This window comes from Opisthorchis viverrini, assembly GCF_000715545.1.
Source record: "Opisthorchis viverrini unplaced genomic scaffold opera_v5_573, whole genome shotgun sequence".
Taxonomy (NCBI): domain Eukaryota; kingdom Metazoa; phylum Platyhelminthes; class Trematoda; order Opisthorchiida; family Opisthorchiidae; genus Opisthorchis; species Opisthorchis viverrini.
This window is the reverse complement of record NW_008752238.1, coordinates 33,995-49,681: the sequence shown is the minus strand read 5'-3', so window position 1 is coordinate 49,681 and position 15,687 is coordinate 33,995. Positions and strand designations below refer to the sequence as shown.

Sequence of the window (15,687 nt, the reverse complement as noted above, 5' to 3'; positions counted from 1 at the left end):
CGTTCTGGTAGAAAAGTGACATGGCCAGCGAAGCGGCACAGTTACATATCTTAGTAGCGTTCCTTATCGAGCGTTTATTTTGTTTATGCAACGCTCTAGGGGGAAGTTCTATGGTGATCCTTCTGACCAGTGTATATTAGTACTTTCATTGTAACTTATCATTACTCAAATTGTACCACTCTCTATCTCTCACTAAATCGCAGCTTATTCCTCTTCTCTCCATATCGAATAACTTTGGTTTAAATGAAAGTACCCCGTCAAAGGCGTGTTCAATTCTCGCTATGTAGAGTTGCGCAGTCGGTGAATTAACGAGCGGTGATTACCTTACAAGACTACGACGGGATGGAAAGTATCTAGGAACATTCCAAGAAATCCCAAGATGATTTATTGTGGTGGTAATACCTAACTGTACAAACGAACTGTGAGTTGTATAATCTCACCCATTTTACTCACTTGATTAAAACTACTTTGAACTGGTATTTGCTGGGATTATCCACTACAGACTGGCCCATTTTTGTTCGTCCAGTGTACACTGGTACGTCAGATATGTGGAGGCGTCTTGTTGTGTCCACATGGCCTGAGAAACCCGGCGGTTTTACCTAAATGGTTTTGGCTATTACCGAACTATCGTTTGATGGCTAGCTTGATGGAAAAACACAATCAACGCTTCCTGACGATGGCAAATCACGATACAGAACAGCTGCAATTCATTATATTTTGCCAAATTCACAAAACACGTTGCGTATCCGTTAGGAACAGATGTTGTGGACAGAGTCGATGAGGGTTTCAACTTCGTATCCGGCTTTGCACAGTTCCATTAAATGAGATGAATGCTGGGCTACCTCGGAGACCTGAAGACAGAAAGATAACGCGATCTCAGCTAGGAAGTCAATCTAATCATGAGAGTGAAAGATTCGCCGCGCATAAGAAAGACTTAGGATCCGAGATTTTGAGCATAGTTTTGCACTGACGTCTGAGAATGCTTTCAAGCGAGCAGGAAGGTGCGTTCACACAAGATTCCTTCTAACGTCCACCAACAGGCTTCCGCATTCTCGTGAAACCTGTCCATTATGCTTAATAGTGGGGAAGATCGTCAGTGGGGCACACTGAATGTATAGTGAATATTAGGTCCGCGATTAAAACTGGTATTTGTGCAAGGGGTTGGTGAGTATCGGTCTTTCAGAATCCTGGACGTTCCGAAGCGTTTTGATAATGACTGGCACGATGCTACTTGAAGAATACGCGAAGTTTCAGCCACGTAGCAGATGAGTGAAACTGTGTGAATCCTAAGAAACAAAATACGTAGTAAAACTATAATCGGTTTCACCCGGCTTGAGGCTTATCAGGTAGTCGCAGTCCCAGAGCTTTCGTCAACCTCATGTTCCACTTGGACGTGACAGGTTTTGTCAAATGCTTCCGGTTGTAAACAAATTTGGTTTCGACATTGGACTTAAGGGTACCGTTAATAATGGTTTACTTCCACTCAATGATCATCTAGAACACAACACTGACAATGTCAAAGAAAGTGCGCCTACCTGATGAGTACCAAGCATGGCGAAACTGGTCGTCAGCTGTCTAAAACCTTTCAGAAACCATATGTTTTGTCAAGTTTATGTAGTAAATTCTGCTGTGCCATTTGTGAGGTATTTGAATTGGTAACGAACGTTCATGATATGATGGAATTCCGGTTGCAAAAGCCGCAGATCCTGGATGTGGAGGAAGTGTAACCAATCGAGATTTTTTTGGGAATTTCGAAATCCACCAGGCGTGCTGACTTGTTGATAATCTTTTCGGTTGAATATCCTCCGTCATTAGATCAAATCGTATGAAAACATTCGAACGAGTAGCAGGCCTGTGCTTTTTATTGGACTTTCTCTGTACAGATTGGTTTTGTGGGACCCAAAAATATTGCAAGATACTTGGAACCAACAATGGTACGGTATGCTTTTCGGACCAACGTGACACTGATAAAGTGTTTTTGCGTGTTTCTCCTTGATCAATTCTAGATAGTGAAATTGCTTGCAGAATTTCTCCTCTACGGAACAGTGTAGAAGAGCACATTACAGGTAGTATAGAGGGTCGAAACCTAATGAGTCACAGGGCGCAATAGCTGGCATCCGTGGCCTTTCGAGCATAATACTTGCAGGTAGAATCGAACGAGTTTTCCAAAAAAAGGGCTGGCTTTGTTGATCAAAAAGAGAGATATATACAAACCTATACGGAATAACCAGAGGTTTAGTCAACAGAGATTGAAAGCGGTTGCCAAAACATTGAAGCCACGATGCACACTCAAATTAAAACAGCGGTATCCATATGAACTGACCCGTGTTCATTAGTCATGGATATCATCTTGGGCTTGTACTTTTACAGTTTTTCCGCACCTATTGTTCGAGCTATCTCTCGGATGGCCATCGATTTGTTCGGTAAATGTTCCTCAAAATTGTGGGGTTTTTAATAACAAACCTGACGCTTCCAGCCACATTTGCAGGCCGAATAGCACTTCACTATATTCCTAAGCAGTGTTGAACACAGGGACCGTTCACAAACAAGGAAACCGCATTTCACTACTGTCCTGTGTCGCTTCACATCAATCTATCAACTTTTCCTGGTGGTGGAGTTATGCTGGTTCCAACTCAGTTCACAAAGGGTCCAAGTGAACTAGACTGAGTTTAACTATAGCAAAATTAAAATAAACTGAACTGAGCTGAAATGAACTGAAATGAAGTGACCTGAACTGAACTGAACTTAACTGAACTGAGCTGAACTGAACTAAACTGAAATGAACTGAAATGAACTGAAATGAATTGAATTGAATTGAATGAAACTGAATTGAATTGAAGTCAGGCAGCCTCATCCAGCTGCTGTCAATCTTGGTAATTCCGTATGCTTACTCAATAAAACTTTCGATTTTCAAAATTTCGATTTATCTACATCAATTTCCACCTACCATCAGTCGCCCTAGTGGTAACGGGTTATGATGGAAAAAAGATTACAAAATGTTGAACTAACGGACACCATGTTGCCACATGAACATGACGCCGTAGATGGAAGCATTGGCTAGTAATGTATGTATATTTTTACACATCCTTGTTTCCGTGTATCAAGAAGACAACTTGCCTGCTGAATTGTGAAGCAGTGCGTCCGGATTTGATGGAATACTGCCTGGAAACACACGAGTTCATCCCTCTTGGACAAGCCCGTTGGCGTTGGTATATTGTGGGTTGTCACATCCACGACGATCTCGCGAAAAGTTTCCTTGACGATTTGGCCAAGCTGAAATAACCGAGACAATAATTGTGTTAGGTATTAGAGAGACTATTATAGATTTCTTGCACATCTGCACAAATCACGTTGGATTTTTGTGTGGCTTCTAGGAAGGGCAGATAAATTATTAAACCGATGACGTTTACCTGTTGCAATGCATGCTTATTACCTATTCCCACCACACAAATAGACACTTACATAAAACGATCTTTGATTATGCATTCACTTCCTTTCTTTAGATCAGCTGGATAAGAAAAGAAAACTACAAACCTGAAGTGCACGGTGCAGCTTTCGCAAAGCAGTTTCATGTTCGTCCTCGGTTGCGGCCAGCATCAGGCGTCGAGACTTTGAAAATAAATGCGCCTGGTAAGAGGGCTTTCTATCTACAGCATTCGGCTGGAACCAAGAAAACAATTGAACGACACTTATTGTAAACAGGAGCTCCGTCAATGCTGATTGAAGGAGTTGACTTACTAGACTACTCACTATTAAGAAGAAACTACGTAAAATCACTCGGTTGCAAGGTTAACGCAAATTACTGACGAAGTTCATTCTACTGTGCATCAGTTTGGGGTACGTTGAACATCACTAAACTTTCCATGCATTTCGCTGAATATCTGAAGCGGGGTCTTAACTCTCATGTAGCAACTTGAATTTAGCTCTGATAACCTCTGAGCTGTTTTCATGGATAGTGGTAAACACCATGTTCCGTCGGAGGGTGTCACATGAAATCGACGAGTGATTGCAATCGTTGAAACGCTTCTCAGTTCGATTGATAGGTTTCCGACATCAGCTTGATTATCGTTGATAACGCTACAGGCATTAACCAGACGCTCGATGTGTTTGGTCTACGATTCGCTCGGTCTGATGTGTTCAAGTAGATTACCCGCTATTCTATCAATCTATACATCTGTCTGTCTGTTTGGCTGCCTATCTATCTATCGATCGATCGATCTAGAGATTTGTGAGAAGCCACATATATTGGCTTATCTAGGTAACTCTTGTTTCAATCAAAAGATATTTTAATTGAGATTATTGAGTCAGCTGTCAATTGGCGGTCTCCATCGATGATTACCAGGATATCAGGTGTTTTGGTTCACTGAGGTGACAACTTCGTAGACTGTCTTTGGAATGTGAAGTGGTAACTCGGTTCCTTAGACATCCGGTGGCGTAGGAAATAACTGTTTTAATAGACAATTCAAAATATCGAACATAGTGCTGAACACATACTGCTATCGCTTCATCGTTTCGGTGCATCAGAAGATCATAATGACCTTGAAATTTCCCAACTGGGAGACTGCCCATCTCCTGAAATGAACAATAAATAGACACGTGTTAGTTCATTATCAACCAAGATAGCATATTGTTACATACAATGAAAGAGCAACTCACTAAACGATCGTAATATAACAACTTAGCACTCATGTATTAGTGTTGATGAATCCCGCTGATCAATGAACAGCAGTTACGAAAACACCTCACAAACAACAGTGTATAGCACTGATATCCACCGAATCACTAGTATTATCACCTAAACTTGCTCGTTCAGGTCAAATGCACTCATCACAGGAAACCACATCACGTGTCAATTGTTCAGATGGAAGTTTCCGTCACCGCGTAAATCTATTCATCCTCTGGGAAACTTGTAGACGATTAATAGAAACTCGACTCACTTTTGCTCCGCTGGACAGACGCCATCGCTTGGTTTTCCGGAAAGTGACACCGGCTAGGTTTGGATAACTAGATGCCTGGACTGGCAACCTTGCTGAACTCGGTCTATGGAACCTGAAGTTCCTAATCAAGTATTTGCAACATTGACCCTCACTGATCCAAGGTAGCCAAATACAACTCTCATCTCGATACATACACTCATTTTCATAACAGTTTGACTTTTCACAAGTGGCCCAAATGAATCTCTCTGTAGCATTGTGCGACTCACCAATTCACCGTATTTCATCACGTGACTGAACACTGTACACTTTCTCACTGCTTCGTACTGTTGCTCCAGTGTACGCCGTTTTATGTCAAACTGCGTGCGGGTGGGAGATAATGACAACGGGGAGCTATGTGAAGCAAACAGATCAGCCTACGCAATTTTTAGACGAATCCGCTGTGGGGAAACATTGAAACTATCACTAGAGTTAAGACTACCGAGGTATGTTATGAGACATACTGCAGGTGAATTAGTGGACGCCTCGCTGTTTCCGGTCACCATACATGCGCATATAACATATCTTAAGGATTTGGTGCTCCATGCTTCTGATTGTCACCACCACCACCATCCTCATCATCATAATCGTCATCAACGGAATAAGATACTTATGATGGAATGCCATACAAGAATTTCAAATTATTTGTAGTGGTAAACTAAAGGATAATGGGACAGGAAGGAAAACCTAGGGCTAGCTTACAGCATACACCCGAGATACTTATACATCCGAGACCGAGTCAGACAATCTGGATAGAAACAGACGGCCTGAACGTAAATGGCATATTGATTCATTTCGACAGATGTATTGAGACGAAGGCGTTCAGGAGATCCACCAGCATCATCGTCATCATTATTATCATCAACATCAACGTCATCACTGTCAACATCCGTATTCACCATTGACACTTCCCTGCATGCATTCAATGTCCAATTAGTGCCCTATTAAATAGAATGGATCAAAATGCGCCTACAGCTCCAGATAATTACACAGGCGATCTGAAACGAAAATGATAACAAGAACTCCGATACTATCGACTCAAGTCCAGTCACGATGGGAATCAGGCGGTCTCCACCGACGAGGGCGAATGGCACCGATGGTGCCCAGACATTTGTCAGTCTCTTTCATATCACCTTGAAGATCAGAGACAAACCTGATTAGGAGGGTAGTGAAAATTTTTGGACATGCAACCAATGGATTGAGTAGTTTGGGACCAACGGGCGGCCGTGATGCCTCAATTGCCATAAATCCTCTTCATGCTTGAAACCAAAATAATAAATTATTTTGAGAATCAAATGGACTACCACTGGCTGCTGAATACCACCGAACTACCCATTCACAACTGACAGGCTTATCTGTAACAGTTCTGTGTAAACTCACGTGATCCGAATCGGAAAGCCAGGCATACGAGAAATCGTTCGCTAGACAAACATCGATATCCTTGTCATCACAATAAATAGAGAAGCTAGCTTCACCTTCTTTGGATGATGTTGTCACGTAGACTGCAGGTTTTGGGGTTCAGACAACAAATAGTACAGGTCAATATCAAGATGTGTGAAATATTGAGCTAAATTATCGAAGAACGGTTCTTGTGACTTAGAGAACTAATGAAGCTGCGAGACGTGTAGAACAAACACTCTACTCAGAAGGTCGCTGACATTTACTTAACGGAACAGAATGGTTTTCACGCTTCATGTGGCGAATCAAGTAGACGCTGTCCTTGACCTTCCCGGAAACCTAATCAACACTTGAACCCAGACTGGGCAGAAGATGCCAAACACTCTCATGAACTAGACATTTATCTGGGTTCAGTTAGTTCAGGCCGTCAAAACGAAATATGAATGTTAATATATAATCTGCTTTTCACGGTAAAACCCCCTGGAAAATGACCACTGACGAGAAAGGTCGAAGATAGACGCGCCACAATTGTGTCTGGGTTGAAGTGTACTTCTAATGAAAGATGTACAATCCATTTAAAATTTACACTGACGTTATCCAAATGGCATTTGTGGTTGCTGTAGAAGTACATTAAATATCAAAGGGGTTGTACCGGTTACGCAATGATTTTTATCCACCCGTATGATACTGGTTGAGCAACGGAAGCCACATTATTCGATGAAGGCTCGACTTTATGCTGTCATCGGACAAACGCATCTTGCTTAGAGTCATGGGCTACTTCCATACAAAAGTCGATAAGTGAACAATATAAAACGAAGCTCGAAACCAAGCTTGGTTCCCAAGCTTCGTTCTGTTTTACTGGTCAGCGCCGATTTGAAAACTAACAACATGAATGCTATTTCACAGGATCCATGCAAGAATCAGCCAGAAAGTTACGCTACTTACTTCCCACATTTGAAGGAAGAACATTGCGAAACATAGAGCCAGAGTTGCAAGCCTCAACGTACAGCACCAATTTGTTGAACATTTTTTTTGAATGCATGTAGGCGAGCGTATCCATCAACTCCATTGCATACATCTGTCGCAAGACAAGAACAAAAATTCTCGTGAGCTCGAGCTGAGTCAGTCGATAAGTCAGTCACCAGTGATGTGGATCATTTGGTTAATGAATGGGCGATGATGACTCCTGACTAAGTGCGGATAAATCGGGCGTCTGGTTGGTCGCTCGTGGCCGAACGGTTACACGTTGCATCTATCAAGCGTAACACTGATGATTCCCAATAAGGATGGAACAGTTGTACATTGCTTCTCGGCCTTTCATCACACAATGGTTTCTCATACATAAATACAAAAAGTTCGTACTATTCAAGATTCATGCTGTCGTTCTAGAAGCGAAAAGCAGTATGTTGTCTTGTGGAGAAGAATTCGGCTGACGCGTTCTTCGTATCTTCTACGCATCCTGAGTGACCGTACACGACCTGATTCTTTGTTTATGGTACCTCCGTTTGCTCTGCAGTCTGAATGGATCGACCGCGAAATCATGTGAGTCGATCGACCTTTAACTTCTAAAACAAAATCTGTGTGACGAAGTCACTTGAAGAAGCTTGACGAGACCTATCAAGCTTGAATTCGTGGGGAAGTCACTCTTGAGAGTGACATACGAACATCGCAGCACGTATTCAATTTTTCGGTTGATGTGCAGAACAGCTTGATTATAAACTCCCTTTTATAATCAATCACCAATGTCATTGCACAAGAATGTTTACGTAAGCCTTCTCAATCAATTCACTATATAGCTCACAATTGAAGCAACGGCGTGCTCAACCGTGGTTAGCAAAATTAACTTAACTCACTTCTTCATGCGGGAATTCAATATAGGAGAACCCACCATGTCCAGAGTAGAAGATGAACACGTTGTCATTAGGACCACTGTTGGTGAGCAGAAAGGTTAAAGTGGTCTTGAAGAGTAGCTTATTGGCTGGCGTTCTCACAGATAGGAAAACACAACAAAAATCCCGCGGAAATGGAAGCATAGCAAACACGTAGTTTAGAATATTGTTTTGTGCACGCTGCTGGATATAAGCAGTAGCCAAGTTAACTTCCACTAGTCTGCAATTTGCATGGCAGCATGAATACGGGGATGAAAGTTCGATTCTCTGCACGCCGGTTGGTTGCTTCTTATGGTTTTTAATGCACGAAGATGGTTGGAAGTAATGGTTCTTATGGTTTTTAATGCACGAAGATGGTGGGAAGTAATGCTCCACTTTAGCAGGTCCTATCTTCCTGCCGTTGGAACGGTCACACTCAACCCTTTTGAAAAGATGCTCTTGTGAACATGATTACCTGTTAATTGAAATATCTACATGAAATATACACTACTGACGAAAAATATTATGATCAACTTTGGGCGATCCTACATTTTAAACACGGATATCAAAGATGCGATATGATTTTATGCAAATCTGATCTGGTAATGTCCAGTTTGTTGCTCGTCGATCAGGATGGTGTTCCTCTGTTCTCTGCTCGTAGTGATCAGCTTTCAAATGTTTCATCACCAACCGAAGTGATATCATCAGTGAGTGGTTTGGCTGGATGTTACTCCATACTCGTCTGATATTATACATCTGTGACTGGCTGGAGGGAGCATACACTTCTCGGGGTCCAAATGGTCTATTTCGAACTGTGCTACGTCGTGGCTGGCATCCCCTGAATTCGATTGCTGCTTTAAGTAGTTTCGGTCTGAAGACCTTTTGTTCATGATCTGATTGATTGGTTACCGATTTCTAATGTGCTGCATTCTGGCTATCCACATTCGATTGGCTCTCGTTCCGATTTCTGGTTTCGGTATTACATTCTGATTGGTTGTTTCTGAATTGCTGTTGTGCTGTAGCTTGACTTTTGGGAGTTTGTTTTCGCGAATGCTCTCCTAGTTAACAAAACTTGTTTGTTGTGCAGATAAGTTTATCACCTTTGATCACCCATTCTATCGACAATGTCCCTTTCGTTCTCTATCCCAACTAACAAGAGGCAGTATCCGAAAAAATTAATTTCTTCGACTTAGTATTGTAAAAGCTTTTAAACAACATTTTGTCCATTTACCTATTAGATCTGTTAACAAACCTGGTTAAAGCAGAATTACGACGTCGAGCTCACCTGAAATGAGGTTTTGTTCAAAATTGAGCAAATTACAAGATGCAGTCGATTAGACTCACAATATCTCATGTAACAAAAATATCTCTTTTGAATATTCCCCAACAAAATATTCTGTCTGAAAATGTGGTTTAGCACAAAACTTGCTTGCTACAACAGGATGTAATGTCCGTGAAAGGCAGCGGAAAACTCACAATCTGGGCGACAGCAACTAAAATGTTACAGATCCTTTACCTCTTAGCGGGTGAGATCAACAATGCGTTTGTCAAACTGGGTGCTTTGGAAGGGTGAATGCGGGATGTCAACACTGCGGGCTACTCGAAGGTCTGGCGAAATCTCAGAATAAAGTCTAAATGAACAGCTACAAGACCATCGCCTTGAAATGGCGACCGAACAGACCACGAGGCACTGAAATAACCAAATTAGTTTGCAGATGAGTGTATATTGGCTAATTTCGTGCAATTTGGTTCCAAGTAGAACATAAGTTTGACGGAAACTCGGAGACTGCGCCTACCTGATGAGCCAGCCCTAAGTGGAAGGGCGAAACAGGTCATGGGCTGTTGATGGATTTTCAGCAACCTATTGAGTAGTACATTACAAATACACATGTATCGCGATATTTGAAATATCGTGGCGACTGAAACATAAGGCGGCCTGGTGCGGCACATTCAGTTGACTGAGAACATCATAAACGAGAGATTCAGCTGGGTTCCGGGTGAGTCTCTCGAAAGAACCAAATTAGTTTGCCGATGCGTGTATACTCGCTAAACATGTGCCTCGTTTCCTGGCTTGTCTCTCTATGCCGACGCTTCCGATCTCGTCATGTGCGGGTCAAGAAGGTGTGGTAGGAATTTCGAAAGAATAACTCTGACGTTACCAACCCACATATGCGAGACAGGTTTTACAAAAGCTGAGAATATTTCGGGTGAATCTGGAAATATATTTGAGATACAGCCATGAATCGAAATGCCGCAAGTAGACTTCGATTTCAATTATCAAAACAACCATGTTTATTTGCGTTGTTCTACACCGTGAGCTAAAACAACTATCGAATGCCAGAAAACCAAGATCGGCGGACCTCAAGTAATTCAAAACCAAGGAGATATTTGACCATTCACAATTGCGCATACCTGAATATTTTTTTAAATTTCAGAACTGTGGCGATTGATGCTTATGATTCAATAATAACCCATAGTCAGAAATGGATAAACCGGGTTGTTCTTGGAGTAAAGCAAATAATTTGGCTAAATTCTGAGGGGCTTAAGATGATGCTTCTGAAGAAGGCTCAACGATCAAGAATACTAGACACACATTTCGTAAATGCTAAGACTGTGACCTGCAAAACCAAAATTATGGCTGTGAGCAACAAGTACGTGAACAATATCTACTTCCGCGCCAGCTCAGAATTTTAAGACCTTCTTGTTGTTGGCTTCAACTTTATCATCGCCTTTTATTACTTTCACGAAATAATCCCGTATGACATTCTGAAACGGATAAAACTGCATGATCGTTTATTCTTGTGGCAATGGTGTGTCTCACTCTCACTCTCCCCCCAGTAACCATTCACTTCCATCCTAAGAAATAATTCAAATGTAAGATGTGCACTCCGTCCATACTCATCTGTTACTCACGATGATAGCTGCCTGCTGAGAACTGAATAATGTGATTGTTGGTCTGTTTGCCAAGCATAGCATTTGGATTTACTCCTCAAGCCTAGCTTTAGCGGCTGAGGTGAAAATGGACTACCAGGAAGCACTATCAAGGAGCTCTCGTCTACCTCAGTAGCAAAGGAATGCAACATACGTGAGAAATAACCGCTATCTGAAGCGAGTATCACTCATCAGTACTCAACTGAATCACAGTGGAACGTCTACGTTATGATATTCTTCAGCTGAATGTGCTGTCTTGGACAAGCCGCTAGGTTTTGTTGGTGCATCACTTAGGATATCACAGGATACTTCCATTGAGAAACTATTCGGCACTGTTGGTCTTCGTGCACATTTCGTGGTTCTTTTGACAAGAACGCTTACCTACCTGATAGGCCAAAAGCAGAAGGTTGAACTCGGTCACGGGCTGCCCGAGAGTTCTCTACGACCTTATGACTGGTGTTCGTCCAAGTGGACTGACCATCCTGTGATATTGTAAAACTTATTTATCTGCCTTAAGGTTTATATTGTGTTTTGATCCACGGTGTCATTTTACTTGCACATCGTGTTACACGATGAACTGATGTAGGAATAGACCGGTTTGCTGCGCCCCAGAACACGAACTTACTATTCCACGGTAGTCAATTACCAGCCCATTGTACACATCTTTGTGCCGGTAGTCATAGAACACTTTGCCTTTAAACGGATTTCTGGAATAAAAGAATGAAATGTGGCAATGGGTCTTCTGAGGGAAATTAACATGTAGGTTGGATAGAAAGAAATGAAAGGCTCACAATTCAGTTCGAACTGGGTTCGCTGGCTCGTTTTCGAATATAGATTTTCACGACGATAAGTGTAGATCTCGTCACACTTAATAATCCTTTGCGCAGAAATAACTTAGGTATCCTACAATGATCCATGTTGAGTGCACAACAAAGAAAAGTACAAATTTGGTGCGCCAGTCGAATTCTTTTGGGTAAATTTATATTTAAACACCACTAGTAGTAGATTTTATGAGCCCGTGAATGTTATTCGAGTGGACAGGAAGCGAGATGGCTCAAGTTGATAAAGCGCGAATTTACTGACCAGAAGTTCCGTGGTTCCAGCCCTACTTCTGACTCCCGACCTCTCCTGTCTAGGCCTGGGAAACATGGCAGTAGTCCAGACCTCGTGCAATCTTCGATTTTCATGACACCTAGACACCTTAAAGATGCCACAGCCGAAAGTACGACTGGGCAGTGAATGATTTACCATTATTACCGTCTCCAGGCAGGAGTCAAATTTTATTGCAGTTAGGGGGAACATTCTACTCTCCGGATGCAGTACAAAATGTTTAGCTTACTAGATTTACTACTTACTATTTGCACCTAATCATCGGCTGCCTGATGAATTCGAACATCTAGATATTAGTGTGTTTCATTTCAGGCTACGGAAACCGGTACTCAAACGAGTACACATCAGTATCATCGTCCTCATCATCAACATCGTCATCAGAAGGTGCTGCTTGCATCAGGGTTCTATTGCGTCTACAGTCATGAAAAGGCATCAACCATGAAACGCCATAATTGCCTGCAACTCATATGCAACAATAACATAGACGACAAATACGAAACAACAATGAGGCGTGTTACAACCAAACAACATAGGGCGTTGCTACACTCCTATTCTTAGCATACAGCGAAAGTTGTACGCGATATTTACTTGGGATTGTTTGCAATATCATCGTAGGCGAAAGTGATTATATTCTCCACTGGAACTTTGTTTTTACGCACGATTTGATACGCGCGGTAAACGTCCGCCTGAATGAGAACACAAATGACACATGAATTTAAATAACAGGCATTGTTAGGAATGGAGATCAAAGAAGGCATGCAGAGTGTAAGGGATAATCCATACTTGGTGGAGTATCATTTATCCCAACAGTATTTGGATGCATTATCCCGAAAACAGTAAGCAGTATTCTACTCCGGAAGAGCTTTTGTGAACTGAAGTACTAAATTCAGTCGTGTCCGAACAACGACCTGCTCACCGAATCTGTACGATCTTGGTATCCATTGACTTCGAAAATACGTCCAAATCTGTCGTTCGATTGTGTTCCAGGTAGATAGGCGAATTGCGGCGAAAATCATGCGGCAATAAATTATTACCCACTGAATCTTACGAAAGGATACACATGCGCTGATTATGTGTAAAGCTTTCATTACGATTCTCATATAACACCAAGTAAATGCTAGACGAGCTGACGAACGAATTTGACGAAGATGAATTTCTATATGTTTCTTCCAAATACACGCAACTTGATCTCAAGAAGCAGCATAGATTTATCCGCTTACATTGCCTAGAAATTTCGGTGCTTTGACCGTAACAGCCAATGCTGTTGGTACGCCAGTGGTCCTTGTTGAGTTTTCGGAGTCCTGGTTCATACAAAAGGCAAGTCTAGACTACGTGACTGCGGAGCTCGTGAGCGTTACTCTAATATAATCAGTCTACAATGTGAGGTCAGATGATTGGTGGTGGCTGGAAGATCATCGAATTCATGTTTTATACAACACCATACCTTTCACTCACAGAGCGTGATTTTTCGTAACCTAAAGCCACAATAAACATTTATAGGCGACGAAAGTCGGGTTCCGATTAACGTGAAACACACTATGCGGCTCAGTAACATCCGAGTTTATTGGGACCGGAGAACGAACCTCACCCAAAACATAATATCGTTTTACGACATGGAACTACTGACGAAAACGAATACAGACCACGAAACGTGTGTCCACTAGTGTGTTCATCGGCGTGTACATTGGATGTGGCTTATATCTGCCGTCTTTCCCAGTGTAATACCACAGCCATGGAGAAAACTGGGTAAGACACAACGGTTTTAGGGGACTATTATCACAAGCTTCCACATTCATGAGCATGTATTACAGGAATTTAAATGAAAGTTTCAGACTCAAGCCAACAAAAATTACGACAGAAACCTACTTGATGTCGATAATTTTCCCAGGTGAAGGAACCAGCGACCAGGACAACCCAGTTCTTTGACGGATTATTGTTAAATATGGATGACCAATTGTGGACACCGACGGCTACCAACCGTGCGACGTGGTCGATGCAGAACAAGAAAGCAATAAGAAGCGAACAAGGACGCATCGTATTCAGGCTTCCTTGATAATTCATGTGCCTAGAATTTTATACTGTTCGTCTACTAGGAATCGAACTTTGCCTTACAAATGTATGGCAATAATGTTAAAAAAGTTATCCACCAAAAATCTAATAGGTCTGCAGCACAAAGTTTATTCTAATCAGGGTGTGATCGACCATTTTGATCAGCTTGTTCAATGACTGGTCACTTGTGCAAATCTATCCCAACAATATGTGCACAGTGGTGATTCGTGGTGTTTTCTAGTAATTTGTTGAGCACTCGTGCGCTTCAGGCAGTACTGAGCAGTTACAGGTTTCACGCACTTGCTGGCTTAATGAGCACGTTTAAAATCCTTTGGTCCAGGAGGACATTAATGCAGATTTTTTTATCAATCCTTCATGATATCAGTGACAGAAATTAGGCCTTTCGTGTGGAGTAGTTTTGTGCAAAATACCAACTGACCAGTTACAGAATATTGGACAGGAAGGCAAATCTGACATATGCATCTTAAAAAAAAACTGAAGAAGACCTAAACGTGTCTTGCTGAACGGTCCCGGATATTCATTGAACGTTGGACAGATTCGAACACAGGGAAAAAGTGAGTCGACGAATTCCGAAAAGATCCTTTTTTCAAGCGCGTTTACAAGAATACAAACTGCATGCCTCCCAATCAATAGTATCACCGTTACACACATTCGCCCTTTAAAGGTCGTTCGCATGCCATCGCTTTTCCTTTACCTCTGTCAGGTCTGGTTCTGCAGCATGTCTGGGCGGCCGCGTTTTCGGTGTCTCATACGCCTTACGAATCTGCGTCTCATCTACTCTTTTCGATTCTCGCCCATCTTGCATCCTATGGGTGTTCCTCAGGCGGTCGATATCGACTAACGGAGCCCGCCATTGACTGCCTAGCTTCCGCGACCGCAGTCCCCTCCTCCTCGATTCTCGTGATTCTTCTACTTGAATTTCGTTCCTATGGCGAATGTACGCGCAATTCTACTTGCCGTATTCTGCCTAGCATTTTCCATATTTGGTGGAGTATCAGTTATCCCAACAGCATTTCGATGCGTTATCCCAAAAAGAGCAAGCATGATTCTACTCTGGAAGAGTAGAAATGCTGACCACAGTTCCACATTCAGTCAACTGTCAGAACATTGACCTGCTCACCGGAGCTGTGCAAACCTGGTATCCCTTGACTTCGAAAATACATCCGAGTCTGTCGTTCGCTTCTGTGCCAGATAAATGACCACATTGTGGCGAAATTCAGTGGCAATAAATTATTACCCACTGAATCTTAAGAATGGAAACAGTCGCACTCATTATGTGCGGCTGTTCATATAATATTTTTAAAAGGATTCTCAAATAACCCCATGCAAATGATAGA

At 42.1% G+C, this 15,687-nt stretch overlaps 1 protein-coding gene across 1 annotated transcript in view; it reads right to left on the bottom strand.

Annotated features, from left to right (window-relative positions):
* Positions 1 to 700: 700 nt before the first annotated feature.
* T265_15530 (hypothetical protein) overlaps positions 701 to 15,687 on the bottom strand; it is a gene marked incomplete at both ends in the record, with an annotated part of 36,161 nt that continues 21,174 nt past the window's right edge. The window contains 10 exons of the mRNA XM_009178519.1: positions 701 to 851; positions 3,175 to 3,273; positions 3,535 to 3,660; positions 4,495 to 4,572; positions 5,204 to 5,293; positions 6,354 to 6,475; positions 7,317 to 7,449; positions 11,796 to 11,877; positions 12,869 to 12,966; positions 14,147 to 14,200. Of these exons, the coding sequence (XP_009176783.1) occupies positions 750 to 851; positions 3,175 to 3,273; positions 3,535 to 3,660; positions 4,495 to 4,572; positions 5,204 to 5,293; positions 6,354 to 6,475; positions 7,317 to 7,449; positions 11,796 to 11,877; positions 12,869 to 12,966; positions 14,147 to 14,200 (984 nt within the window). The remainder of the gene's footprint in view (positions 852 to 3,174; positions 3,274 to 3,534; positions 3,661 to 4,494; positions 4,573 to 5,203; positions 5,294 to 6,353; positions 6,476 to 7,316; positions 7,450 to 11,795; positions 11,878 to 12,868; positions 12,967 to 14,146; positions 14,201 to 15,687) is intronic.